This window comes from Neltuma alba, unplaced genomic scaffold (assembly GCF_004799145.2).
Source record: "Neltuma alba isolate B1F8T4 unplaced genomic scaffold, ASM479914v2 tig00004340_pilon, whole genome shotgun sequence".
NCBI lineage: Eukaryota > Viridiplantae > Streptophyta > Magnoliopsida > Fabales > Fabaceae > Neltuma > Neltuma alba.
The window spans coordinates 2,450-16,308 of record NW_021633664.1 but is presented as its reverse complement, the minus strand read 5'-3'; the positions used below and the strand labels follow the sequence as shown (position 1 = coordinate 16,308).

At 32.3% G+C, this 13,859-nt stretch overlaps 1 protein-coding gene across 2 annotated transcripts; it reads right to left on the bottom strand.

Annotated features, from left to right (window-relative positions):
- Positions 1-3,797: 3,797 nt before the first annotated feature.
- Positions 3,798-8,956, bottom strand: LOC114744342 (protein REDUCED WALL ACETYLATION 2-like). 2 transcript variants are annotated; one of them, XM_028932512.1, is made up of 15 exons: positions 8,719-8,956; positions 8,435-8,526; positions 7,822-7,956; positions 7,663-7,719; positions 7,505-7,577; positions 6,747-6,905; positions 6,357-6,506; positions 6,001-6,256; positions 5,800-5,921; positions 5,521-5,607; positions 5,336-5,424; positions 5,186-5,248; positions 4,906-4,962; positions 4,303-4,399; positions 3,798-4,224 (listed from the first exon to the last, which is right to left on the bottom strand). In XM_028932512.1, the coding sequence occupies exons 1-15, from the start codon at positions 8,749-8,751 to the stop codon at positions 4,048-4,050; spliced, it is 1,647 nt and encodes a 548-aa protein (XP_028788345.1). In that variant the 5' UTR covers positions 8,752-8,956; the 3' UTR covers positions 3,798-4,047. The 2 variants fall into 2 exon arrangements, with proteins under 2 accessions (XP_028788345.1, XP_028788346.1); XM_028932513.1 differs by having other exon boundaries at positions 7,822-7,953.
- Positions 8,957-13,859: the final 4,903 nt, after the last annotated feature.

Sequence of the window (13,859 nt, the reverse complement as noted above, 5' to 3'; positions counted from 1 at the left end):
ATATTGTACATTTTGTATTGCTTAAGTGCTCTGCCTCTTAGAATAATAATGTAACTAAACTAAGGCTCTGTTTGGATAGCACCCCAAACCATGGTTTGGGGAAAATGCTACCCAAACAGCCTCTCCAAAAACCAAAACCATGGTTTTGGGTCAAAACCATGGTTTTGACTCCAAAACCATGGTTTTGGAAAAAGCAAAATTTTTTTGCTTTTGGAGAAAAAAGGGAGAGTGTGAGGGCCTATATGATATGTATCTTGTTATTTTTTTTATAAACATATTTTTTTATAAATATATTTAATCTTATATTTTATAAATATATATAGACATTAATTATTTATTAATTATATTATCTTATGTATTATTAATTATGTTGGTAAAAAACATATTATTAACAATTTTATTTCTTCAAATTAAAATATATCATAAAATCTATTTTTTCTGTAATTATTATATTAACTTATGTTTTTTTTTAGTAATTTGTATATATAAAAAGTGCTTCTGATAATAACTATCCAAACACTCTCACTTCTCAAAATCACTTTTTTACAAAATCTATTCTTCACAGAATCTATTTTTTCCAGAATCTATTCTCCAGAATCACTTTTCCAAACCACGGTTTGGTTTCATCCAAACACACCCTAAGACGGGGCGGCCAGGAAAGAATCTGCTTTCTAGAGATTATGATTCGTTTACATGATCCAGAATATGCTTTTTCGGTTCAGGTGCTATATTCTCTCTTTTCTTCCCATATCTGTCACGCAATATTGGAAATATGGATGCGTGTGCGTGTGTTGTTTTTGTTTTATGCGTGGCAGGCATCATATTTACTATTTCCAGTCCTAATTATAAGAGCTAGTTGATTAATTTGAAGAAATTAAAAAAAAAAGTTAACTTAATTATTTGTAATAAATGGGTGTTGTCTTTCCTAAAATATTATTGCTAATCAAGTGTATTGGCTAGAATTAAAACACTACCTTAAAAAAATACATAAATATAAGAAACAAAATAAGTTGGGGTCTTATATTCAGGATCAAAATAAAAATCAAACAAAATCTTGTATTAAAAACGGGAGATAATATTATTTAGCGCGAGAAAGGAATATAAAAAGGTGGTTGTGAGGACTAGAGAGAGAGAGAGAGAGAGGCTCTTATGGTTCTATATATTGGAAAGCTATGTTTACCATGAATTATATATTGACGTTCAAGGCTGATTCATGTAGTTCAAGTTCAATCAGCAATTTTGATTGCAAAATTTATTATCTGAAAATATACTTAAAGAAAGGCAGGTGGTGTCTTCTATATATTCTGCAACATGGTTGGGTTGTGTACAACTAAAAATGAGATACACTCGCCAAAAAAAAGGTTGCATTTGAGTTTTTAAATAAATTTTTGGTATTTTCAGATGATAAATATCACAATCAGAGATGTTTCAGCATTTTTTTAAATTTTTTTTATTTTTAGTATAAAAAATATGAATTTATTTTAATTGATATTCACTGTTGACCCGGAAAAGGGACATTTATCACTAAATATGTTTGTATTAATTTTTATTTGCATTCTATTATTGTAAATAAGTACTCATGTGCGTACTATTTTGGAACCCCTTTCCCATCCATATCTCTTTAAATTGTGATAATGAAGCATGAGCATTTTGGGTTTTTCCAGGCGACATGGAACATCTCTCCCAGAATGTTTTTGTGTATAATGCTTTTGTTGCTCTGTTATTTGCGGGATTAATTAAGAAAAAATAATAAAAAATTTGATTAGTGAATTGTTAATTATAGACGTTTTATTTATATATGCATAAATTTGATTTATTATTTATACTGTAATTTTTATAATATCTAGCACTTGTTATAACTTTTAATGGGTTGGGTTTATTGATTGTACATATGAATAATTTTATATACGCACGTATCCTTCGTTCTGAACTGTTGAAACTTATTACATCTTGGATATCATGTTCAATAATACAGACTTTTTGGTATAATACTCCCTAGCTCCTTGCCGTATAAGCTACTTAACTAATTTAAAATTTAAAAAGCTAAATAAATTATTCAATTTTAATAATATGACATAATCTTTTTATAATACGCTTATATAACATTAGATTATATATTAACTCATAAATTTGGTCAATTAACTTGTAAAAAATAATATATATATATGTGAAAAGTAAAACAAATCAAGATTTTATATTCTAAGACCAAAACCAACTCTTTATCCTTATCCTGGTTCATATACTTAGGATAGTAGGAGTATTACACTGGAGAATATTTTTACATTAATATAAGGGAATATTTTCATAAAAAGACAAATTAGACAATAATAATATTCCTATTCTTTTTATTTTCACATCTACGACATTTTCCCGCCAAATTGCTCACCCTGAAGTCTGAACCTGCGTCTCACCGAGTTCCCGGGGCTAATGGTTACCGCTAGATGTGGTACGAAGCATGAAGTCTTCTTCCCTGGGAATGCAGTAAAAAGATGCTTTGGTGTGTTGAAGCTGAGGTGGGCAATTCTTAGGAACCCACCATTTTATAAAGCGGTTGACATGTACAACCTGATAATAATTGCTCGCAGCTTAATGCAAAACCTGAGTCGTCAACATGGAGCAGACTCCCTTCAGGATGAGCTAGCTGACAGGGAAGGTGAATTATTCAATCAGTGTATCCACAAAAGCGCAAATAGATGAACTGGGTCGGGATTGATTGACTGTGATCAATGTTAAATCAACCGTTTTTTTGTGGTTTTGTCCAAGGGATAAACCGGTTGATAAGTACTGCTTTTGATTTAATGATACCCAGCACTCGACTTTGCATCTTGAGAAAGTCGACTGTTTTGCTAATGTATTTGGACAATGGGTTTTCATCCACCAGCCCCCAGCTGGCCCCCCTATCCATTGTCTATGCATTTTGCAGAACTAATGGGTTGTAATTAGCAGATATTAGCACAAAGATCAAGATTTAAGAGCAAGTCATTAACAATTCTTTTTGTCAATTCATTGTCTTTATTATGTTTGAATTTCCTATATTGGAGATGTTTCTTCACTTATGTCGTTCGATTTAGTTCTGAACTTAGATTTCAGCCAAAACAATCCCCTCCAACCTGCTTGCATATTGCTTAGTGTCTCAAGAATAAACTAGTTTACTCCAAGTCCCAAAAAAAAAAAAAAACAAAACAAAACAAAACCTGGTTCGTAACAGGGCTGTCTTAAACGCATCAGGGTTAATACCATCTGTCGCCGGGAGATGGTAGCCTCTTCATCAAAGATGACCATATCCAATCTATTATAAATCAAACGTATGGGTATTTACATGTCGTTTACTCATCTGAAATAAACCGACCTAGCTTACAACCAAATGTGGAAAAAAAAAACAGACGCCATCCACTAGCCGCCCCCAACTATACAACTTTCTGAAACCAGCTAGAATCCTATTATAATGATTCACGTGTAGGTAGTCTCAATAACGGGATGAACACAAAGGCATCCTTCATTGAAAATTTGGTTTGACAAGCAAACTGTAGAAGTTGCGCAGAATTCTTCCGAGTCCATAGGAATCTGGCATGTAAGCTTGCAGCAATCCGTAATATACATGTCTCAACTCTCAAACCTGTGAATTTTTTATTATCAGCAATATGCAGTTAAGATAAAACTATTCTAGTGTTGGTTAACGTTCAAACTGACGCCGCACAAATTTCCATTCTCAGGGGCACAAAACAAGTCCCAACCATACCAACAATTCCCTAGAAGACTTTTTCAGACATACAAATATAATTCACGAGTGCTGAAGATTTTCCAGACAACAAAAACATTACATAAATTTACACTCAGTGAATGAAACCAGTTTTCTTAGCATCAGCATCACTACTCCTGCGCAGGACAAATGTGTTTTGACAAAAATGGATACTGCATGCAGTTGTGTTTATCTGCACGTACTCAGTTATGTGCGGATGCATATATGAACGTAATATCGACTAACGGATAGCTATGAGTTACGCATAAGGATTAAAAGCTGACACAGCCCAAAAATGTCCAGAGGAATTACACATTAACACTTACCCACATTAGAGGTAACCTAAGGAAGACAAAGGACAAGGAATATAAAACAACTGAGATTGTTGTAGCCGTAACTATGTTGTGTACAAGACGTTTATCGTCTTTGCTAGGCACAAACGCCATTTTCAGTGTATTTGTCAGTTCAAAGAGCCTATAAGAAATCTGCGGGGAAACAGAATATTCAGAGTGAAACACAGTTTACAAAATTCCAATATATCATTCTCATTATCATGTACTTACTGCGATATATATAGCAGAAACGAGCATAAAATTCAACATTGGGTAGTCTGGGATTAAAGAAAGCAATAATTTGGGTTGACCATCTGGAACACCAGACCTGAAATCAATCACAGACATGGTATAAGAGAATTTATTTGATGAACAATGTAAAATAAAAGCAACACTCGCGCGTGCACTTCCTAAAAAAATCAAACAAAACATGCACACTTATGCGTCCAAGCATCAACACCTCATCACCCACTAACATACGTGTACTGAATGTGAAAGGTGTTTCCTCCCTTTGCATCATGACTAAGAAGTAATTATAACCAAATTTTTTTAGGTATACATACAATAATCGTCTAAAACTGAAAAAACTGAGAAGCATTCTAAAATCCCTTCCATACACGGAAATCATCCCAAAGCTTAAAAACTCATTCACATCATTTCTTTTCTTTCTTTTCTGGTGAACTCATTCACATGATTCCTGAAAAGGGTAAATTTCAACTAAATTGCATCTGCAACTTCCGGTAATTATATGAGGCATTTACAGATTTCGTGTCACCTTTTGTAATACCAACAACAAGACCATGTGGGACACAATACATGAGCACAAAGGTATACCTTAACCAGATATGGATCTGGGAGATATAGGTTTCCAATGTGATCTTTCCAAGCCATCTAGCAGAACAAAAGGAACCAACAGAGTGATTCACAAATCAGCGTTCTAAATCAAGGACACAAATTAGTTCAATTATTATTAGACAGCATCCACCAACAAATTCTCATCACAGGCATATGTCAAATTGCATGAGAAATTGCGTGTGGGCGTATGAGGGGAGAGAGAGTGAGTGAGAGAGAGAAAGAGTTGAATAAAAACTGAACTGAAATGAAGACCACTTACGCAAAAAGGGTCAAAGAGTAGCCACGGAAACTTTGAGTAACATTTCGGAGGCATATGTATACGCTGTTAAAAAAATAATACATGAATATCTAGAGTAATGCCTTCAATAACTCAGAAAAGCAAAAGAACAATATGGAAATAAACAAATACGTTATAGGAATCCATGAGGTGTATGGATGATATTTGTTGTAAGTAATCTTGTCCAGCTTGTATATATACTCGAACCATAAATAGCCAGCCTGGAAATTAACTCAATAGGTCAGTGCTGCAAATGAATGAAGAAAATCGAAGGTATAACATTTACATGACATCAGAAAACCATTAAAATAAAATACCAGCAAAGATATTATTGCAACAAGAGCTTTGATTGATATTCTACGCTTGATTTCCACTTCCTCCAATTTCTCCATCCATCTTTCAACCTATCAAAGTTTGTGACATTCATTAAGGAATTCAACTTAAAAGACAAAGGAGGAGGAGGAGCGGCAGCAGAAGAAGAAGAACATAGAGATGTTCCTACTTCATATTCATCAATCAATCACAGAAAAGCTGGAGGTGATCTGTGATCTGTAGAGTTTCTACAATTATTTCAAGAACATGAACTGGAAACTTACAGTTGGATGATAGTAAGCATAAATCATTCCAATTATCCAGATGTAGCGATCAAGACCGGAGCGGAAATGCCATTCGTGCAAACGAGGAAGGTGAGATTTTGCAGGGTTAGGATCAGTATAACCTGCAACGAATCCCAGACTCCCAGTCAGAAAGACCACAATGCTTTTAGATGTAAGCTAAACATCACAAAAGTTACTAACCGAGCAGGAAAGAAAATGGGCTCCAGACCCATTCAAATACTCCAGGTATCTCCCATACTAGTATGACCACCAAGAAGCAAGCAATGATTTTTGCTGCAATAACTGACCCAATCTCATTGTACTTGTTCAGAATACCAAGTGCCCCATACACCATAAGAGTGAAAAGAGTATGCATAGGACAAATGTAATACAACATATAACTGTTGTTAAGGACAACACAGCAGAACAACACCAAGAAATTAAGCCGCCACATCATCTGCTCAACCAGAAAAGCAGTGTGAGGAAGACTTTACAGTCATAGCAGAATGGTTACCAAATATTCAAAAGCATTCTTATAGTCCAAGACATCAGCATACCTGAGCAAACCTTGCAGGACTAAAATCTTTCCGTACATAATAATATGAGAAGTTCCCAAAACCAGTCATCCAGACATATGCAGCAATGAAGATACGAATGGCATTATAGATCTCAGATGCAGCAAAGTAATGGTACATCAAAAACAAAACCTGTGAGACGAAAGAGTGAAACCACAAGAAAGGCACCATATGTCAAATGGTAGCAGCATCAAAGCAAAACATCAATATGTTTACAAGAGAAACATAAAAATCTGAACAAAAGGTTCAAACCAATAAATGTATTTGTGTTGATTTTAGATTTCTCAATCTAGGAGTTTCAAAGTAAAGGTTTTCTCCATTGCAGAATAATAGGAGAGTTCTTAGATATGGCATCATGAAATAGTGTCCAACCTGCATCCAGCCTTTCCATTCTTCAGTCTGGTGCCTATTCAAATAAAGTATGGATTTCCCAGAGAATGGAGACTTGTCATGATGTATCTTAAAAGAAGTCATTGCCGAAACTATGATGAGGAGGAAATAGAGAAACCAGAAAAGATCCCTGTTGTAACTCTGGAAGAAATACAATTGTCAGTTTTCCCCAAAAATCATATCAGCAATACATAAAATACATAACAGAACATACCAATCAGCAATTTGTGAATGAAGATTAAATCATGCAGTCAAGGACATTTTATCCGTACAATGTGTAGATACAGAGCACAAAATGAAAAAGTACAGAGACGTGGTACTCAATTATGAAATGTCAGACACATGCCAATCTGTTCATAGATATAATAAGGTACTGAAGTGAAAAATAATAAAGAACTCTAACAACCATGGTTTTTCCCCTCGCAGCTGTTATTTAATATTAAAGTGGGAACAACTGCTGATAAAGGTTTCAACCTTTTACAGTTGTTTGACAACGTAATAAACAAAACCACAAAAGAGTGTTTGCAGTTGCTTCACGCATGACAGAACTAGAAATAAATATCAAAACGAAAGACATAATTATACTGAAACATTGCAAAATGCCTCAGTAGGTGTCAGCTAAAAAGACACAGGAGACTTGCTGCAACTTGCACATGTTGAAGAGCATATCCCATTAAAAATTGGAGAGCATTAAGAAATAGTAAGTGAACTAGAAAAATGAAGTAACAAAATTTACTAACTTTTTTTGATGAGTTGAACAGATCTGTGCGATCACACAAATAAAAATAAGCCAAAAGGAGACCAAATTCAGACCTGGAACAAAGAAGAGCAAATGAGATGAAAGTCAGTATCCTGATCCAATTAACAAAGCATATTTTGAATCATATATTCCACTTACATTGCGCGAAGTGTCAAACGGTTTTCAATCAGAAAACTTTCATCCATCAAAAGGAATCTGAAGAAATAAATAAGAATGCCCAGAGCATACAATTTTAGATTAAGCAGAGATAGAACCAGAATTACAGTAAGCAGGAGAAGAGGGTCCTCTTTTACAAACCGAAAAATTGGTGATGTGGGACTTCGAGCTTTTGGAGAGGCTGTCTGCAATGCTCCCCCCTCTAATAAAACTTCTGTATCCTCTTCTTTAACAGCATTACTGCTCATTTCAACCAAATTGACATCCGAAGTCCTACTAGTAGCGTCCAATAAAAACATATTTATCATTAGTGATGAGGATAAGTGCTTAATTTCCAAACTTATTCTTATTGAACAAAATAAAACAACACTTCTGGGATCACCATCTAACAATTTTTCTCCTCTCTCTAAACTTATCAGGTAAATGAAAACGGATTAAGTTTGAAATAATTTGTAAAAATATGCAACATAGCGCACAATTATTAAACTAAAAATCTCAAGTTCTGAAATTCTGCCTAAAGAAGCAACCATTAGCACAAACACCACACCTAATAATCCAAACAGAAGTCATTGATCGAGAATCAAATACTTCAAAATACGCGTTTGTCAATCCTACGGAAGCCAAGCGCTTAAATTTCCTACTTGATACATCAGACAGCTTAGAAATGCAAGATAATAATACAATACATTCCACAACAAAATATAACTATTGCACCAGCACGAGCAGCTAGAGTGAAATAACCAATCAAACTCACACTTTGGAAGCGAATGAATTCTTCCGATACTCCAATATCTCCGAGTATATCCATGCGGCGACGACAGGAATAATTCCAAGCAGGCACGAAACCTGCAGACAAGAACAATAAATATAGAACTAAGTTGAAAACCAACAAAGGCAGCGGATAACAAGTTAGTTCATTACACTGACCCGCCATAAACACATCGAAATTCAAAGTTGCGCTCCATTTCAGTATACGACATTAAAAGACAGAATAAAATGGTGCGAGATCTAAGAGCAGAAGAAGCAGAAAAGACGTACCTGACCAGGAGTCACAGGACTAGAGATAATCATATTGGAAAAGAGTGAATAGGAAGAAGAGTCAGGTCACTGCAATCACGGTAATTGGTGCAAAAAACGCAGGAGCATTGAATGCGATGAAGATCTGAGAGCAGATCTAGCAGAGAAGGAGAAGAATTTGCGGAGAAACAATGGTGGCTTTGTTCAGTAAGAGAGAAGAGGAGAGTGATGAGGAAACGGAAGAAGGTGAGATGAAACAAAACGAGTTCAAAGCACACACCGGCGAGTTGTTTTTCTCTATAAATGTGATGTCCCACTCTGGATAGTCGTTGAGCGTGCACTTTTCCGCCCAACCCGACCCGTTCACCCTCCTTTACCCTTTTGTGTTACGTGCAGAGAAAATTACCCCGAGACTAAAATTAAAATGCGAGAATTTTTATTAGCATATGGGAGAAATTTCACAAAAATATGTCCGAATTTTAAAATCCTAAATCACTTTTGTTCTCTATACTTTAATACTACCTCATGTACTAATTATAAAACTTTGTTTGTAATTTACAAACGAAATCTTATAATTAGAATCGAAAGTAGTATTTAATAACCAAATAATAATATATTTTTACATAAATTATGAATTTAGGATTTTAAAATTGAAATACTACCTTCGGTTTTTAAGATAAAAGTTAGTTTGACATTTAATTTAGTACTAAAAATAAAATTTTAATACATTTTATCTCTTATATTTATTTATTTTTCTAAGATAGACCTTGTAGTAATTGCACGTGTTAGATGGTATTTTATTTATTACAAATAACTGAACTTAGCTAATTTTTTAATCTACTTAAATTAATTAGTTATCTTTTGTGTTAAAAACATAGGGTAGTAGTATGTTTGTGGGATTCTCTTATTTCAAATCGGGTCAAAAATGAAAATATGGGACTAAATGGGGTGTTTGGGTGATAACCCAAACCATGGTTTGGGAAAAAATCACCCAAACACCCTTAAAAAAAATAAAACTATAGTTTTGGCTCCAAAATCATGGTTTTGGGAAAAGCAAAAAATTTTTGTTTTTGGAAAGAAAAAAAAAAGGGAGGTGTGAGAGCCTATAGGATATGTATCTTGTTGTTTTTTTTATAAACATATTTAATCTTATATCTTATAAATATATATACATATTAATTATTTATTAATTATATTATCTTATATATTATTAATTATGTTAATAAAAAATATATTATTAACAATTTTATTCCTTCAAATTAAAATATATCATAAAATATATTTTTTCTGTAATTATCATATTAACTTATACCTTTTTTAGTAATTTGTACATGTAAAAAGTGTTTTCTGGTAACAACTATCCAAACATTCTCACTTCTCAGAATCACTTTTTCAAAAATCTATTCTTCAAAAATCTATTCTTTCAAGAATCTATTATCCAGAAGCTATTCTCCAAACCATGGTTTGGTTATATCCAAACACCCCCTAAAAGACTGGATTAAAATTTTTCTTTTATGCTATGTTTGGATGGAGAGAAAATGAGGGAGAAAGGAAAATTAAGAAGAAAAATGGGGAGAAAAGTGGTTTTTCCCTGTTTGGATCTGGGAAGAGAAGTGAGAAGAAAGAAAAGTTGAAAAGAAAATGAGATAAGTCCCATAGTCTATTTTCCTCCCAACTTTTCTTTCTATATATGGAGAGAAAATGAGAATAAAACATATTTTTCCTCTCTACCCTTACATATGTTTTTTCAGCGAAATAATATCTATTTTTTATTTTTTCACTTTATTTATTATTATCAAGTCTTTCTTATGTGTTTGCTTGATTAAAAAATAAAATAACTAAAATTACAAAAATCCTTCTAAAATAAATCAAAAGGAAAAACAAGTACAGTTGTTATTTTGGTTCTTTTAGCATTACATTATACAAAATGTATTTTTTTCTCTTTTCACAAAATTATTTGATATTAAAATATAATAACATGATAATATATCTTTATCAAATAATTTGATTTTAAATTACATGATTATGTTAATGTAAATATGGTTTTTCATTATGATATTTAATTTGATTTTAATCAAAATATATTTTGATATAATAGAAATGATATTTTAGTCATTCATATATTTACTTATTTTCTTCTTTTTTTCCTGTTTTCTTTTATCCATCTAAACATAAAATGTGATAATATTTCTTTTCAATTTTCTCTTCTCTTCATTTTCTTTCCTCTTATTTTTTTTCCACTCAACTTTTCTTCTCATCCAAACGGAGGGTTAGTGGCAACTGGCGAGTGATTGAAATGTCCTGCATTTATTAAAAGAAACAAAAATAGAAATCTCCCTCCTCCATGGAAATGCCCCTAAGCCAGTCCTCCCAAAACACGTATAATCGCGCCTTCAATTTTTAATATAGGAAATATATAATTACTTTATGAATATTAAAAAAATTAGTTAAATTAATTATTTGTAACAAATAAATATCGTATTCCTTAAAATACATTTATTAATCATGGGCATTGAAACCAACTCTTAATGAAAAGTGTAACCTTTTTAATATGCGTAATCACCATATAGATTATTTAAGGAGAAAATAAATAAATATTAAAAACAAAAAAGATTATGGTTTTGTACCGGAATCAAATTAAATACTAATTACTTTTTATACTAATGATCAGAACTAGTATAATACAAAGAGTCACATATAAGGTAAACCAAAATTTTGAAACGTGAAACTTGGTAAGTTAATCACTAATGAAATACTCTTCCAGTTCTTAATATAGGACCTAATTGTTAAATTGATTTTGACCCTAAATATAATATCTATTATTTATATTTATCAATTTTTTCTAAGTTACCCCTATGGATATTCCTTCAACCATAATCAAGTAGAAAAAGAAGAGAGGATATTAAGAAAAATGATTATAGTGTTTTAGAAAGAAAAAACATATTATATTTCGTATAATTAACTAAATTATCTAACTTTATTAATATAATCAAATTAGCTAAATAAATCATATATTAAGAACAGAAGGAGTACTACATTTAGAAACTCATTCACTCCAAAATTTATACTCACCGGGAATTGCGAGGCTCGGATCTTAAGCGGAGACTAACAATATTTCAATGAGTAAATTAATGACTCAAATGACGAAAGAATCCCAATATGCTCCAGAGGATATACTTGGCATCACCTCGAAGGAAACCCTGTATCATGTGAGTTGAAATTCATGTAAATGTTGCCATCATTTGTCCGATGCCTAATGTCATCTGCAACAAGTTATGCTATTGTCTTTCCCATGAGAGGTTGTTTTGTTGTGTTTGTATGGATGTTTTTGTAATTTTCTTCCCAAAAATGCTTGATATGGAAATTGGAGATGTCTGTGTGGAACGAAGAAATGGGTACTAGTACGATGATTCACTTCATTAATACCCAGTGGGGTGGAGATTTTATTTGTTATTAGCAAATACGAAATCAAAGCTATTCTCAATCCCGGGGTTGTTTGGATTGCATCTCAAAAGTGCTCCTCAATAGAAGCTATTAATTATTCTTGCTCACACAAGCCGTGTCGACTTTTGTGTATATAATAATCCAGATTAAAAATCGATTCGCCTATTAGATGTTATACAAGAATACTACTCAAAAAAGTTAATTACTTATCATTATTATATACTATCTCCGGTCCTAATTATAAGAGTTAACTGACTAATTTGAAGAAATTGAAGAAAGAAGTTAAGGTAGTTATTTATCATAAATAACTGTTGTCTTTCCTAAAATATCTTTACTAATCAAGTGTATTGGTTAGAACTATCATTGTTAAAAAGACTATTTTAAAAAAAATGCATAAATATTAGAGACAGAGTGAATTGGGGTCTTATATTTAGAATCAAAATAAAAGTCAAACGATATCCTATATTAAGGACCGGAGGTAGTATTTGTTGGCGTCTTTCAAATAATATCATTTCTTTTAATCATTTTTTTTTTGCATGTGTTTTAGTTTTCATAAACAAATTGCATTATCTATTTTCCAACTGAAAAATTGTATAATCAAGCAGTTTTAAAAAAAAAAAAACACGAAAGATAATAGCCAAGGAATTCTAAAACGGAACGACTTAACGGGAGAAGTTGATGAAGGGAGCAAGGATAAGATGGGAAGAAGGTGCTTTGTCCCATTCCTCCATGACCCACGATGACACCTCAATGTTCACCACCCCAACAATACTGTCCCCTTGAAAACCGCTTCTCATTCAAATTTTGTCACCACATTTCTCAAAGAGAGTATCGGATCGTACCACCGACACTCCCAAACGCCTGGAGCCAAACGCAGCCATTTGTCCCTGCTTAACATTTTTCCATAATTGTTTTCAAATATAAAAAATAGACATCAATTCATGTCCAGGATGTATCCAGAAATTACTAAAAGCAACGCATTCATTGCACGTATCAGCCCTAGCCCCCAAGAGATTCCTATAGAATGAGGCGGTGTATACTTCATCGAAACCATCATGAGTACGGTGAACTAATTGGTCAACATTAAAATTACTATCTTATCTCCAATATTACGATACCAACTCCCAGTTTGATATTTAATTTAATCCTATTATTTTTTTGACTAGTAATTTGATATTAAATATAATATCTTAATATAATTTATTTTTAATATTTATTTTATCCTTAAACAGTTATTATTATAATTACACATGTTAAGAAATTATTATAAACACACATAATTAATAAATATATTTTAGGGAATACAGCATCTATTTACTATAAATAACTAACTTAATTAATTTTTTTTAATCTCCTCGAATTAGTTAACTAGGTCTCATATTAAGTAGCAGAGATAGAAACATAATTGGAGGTTAGATGTGATTTTAAATATAAGAGCTCAATTCGTTGTATCTATCAAATTTTTATTTTTTTAAGATATCTTTTTTTATTATACATACTACCTCTAGTCCTAAATAAAAAAGTTAATTAACTAATTTGAGTAGATTAACAAAATAAAATAAATTAATTATTTGTGATAATTATGGGTTATCCTTTCTAAAATATCCTTGCTAATCACATTTATTTGTTTAAACTACTGTTATTAGAAGGACTATTTTAGAAATAAATAAATAAATATGAGAGACAAAGTGGATTGGGATCTTATATTTATTATTAAA

Bases quoted from the DNA above. Each gene is read 5' to 3' on its own strand.
- LOC114744342 (XM_028932512.1), bottom strand. From the start codon at position 8,751: ATGATTATCTCTAGTCCTGTGACTCCTGGTCAG. The intron at 8,527-8,718 runs GTACGTCTTTTC...TCTTGTCTGCAG, and splicing joins GTCCTGTGACTCCTGGTCAG to GTTTCGTGCCTGCTTGGAAT. The intron at 6,257-6,356 runs GTATGCTGATGT...CTGGTTGAGCAG, and splicing joins GTCCTGCAAGGTTTGCTCAG to ATGATGTGGCGGCTTAATTT.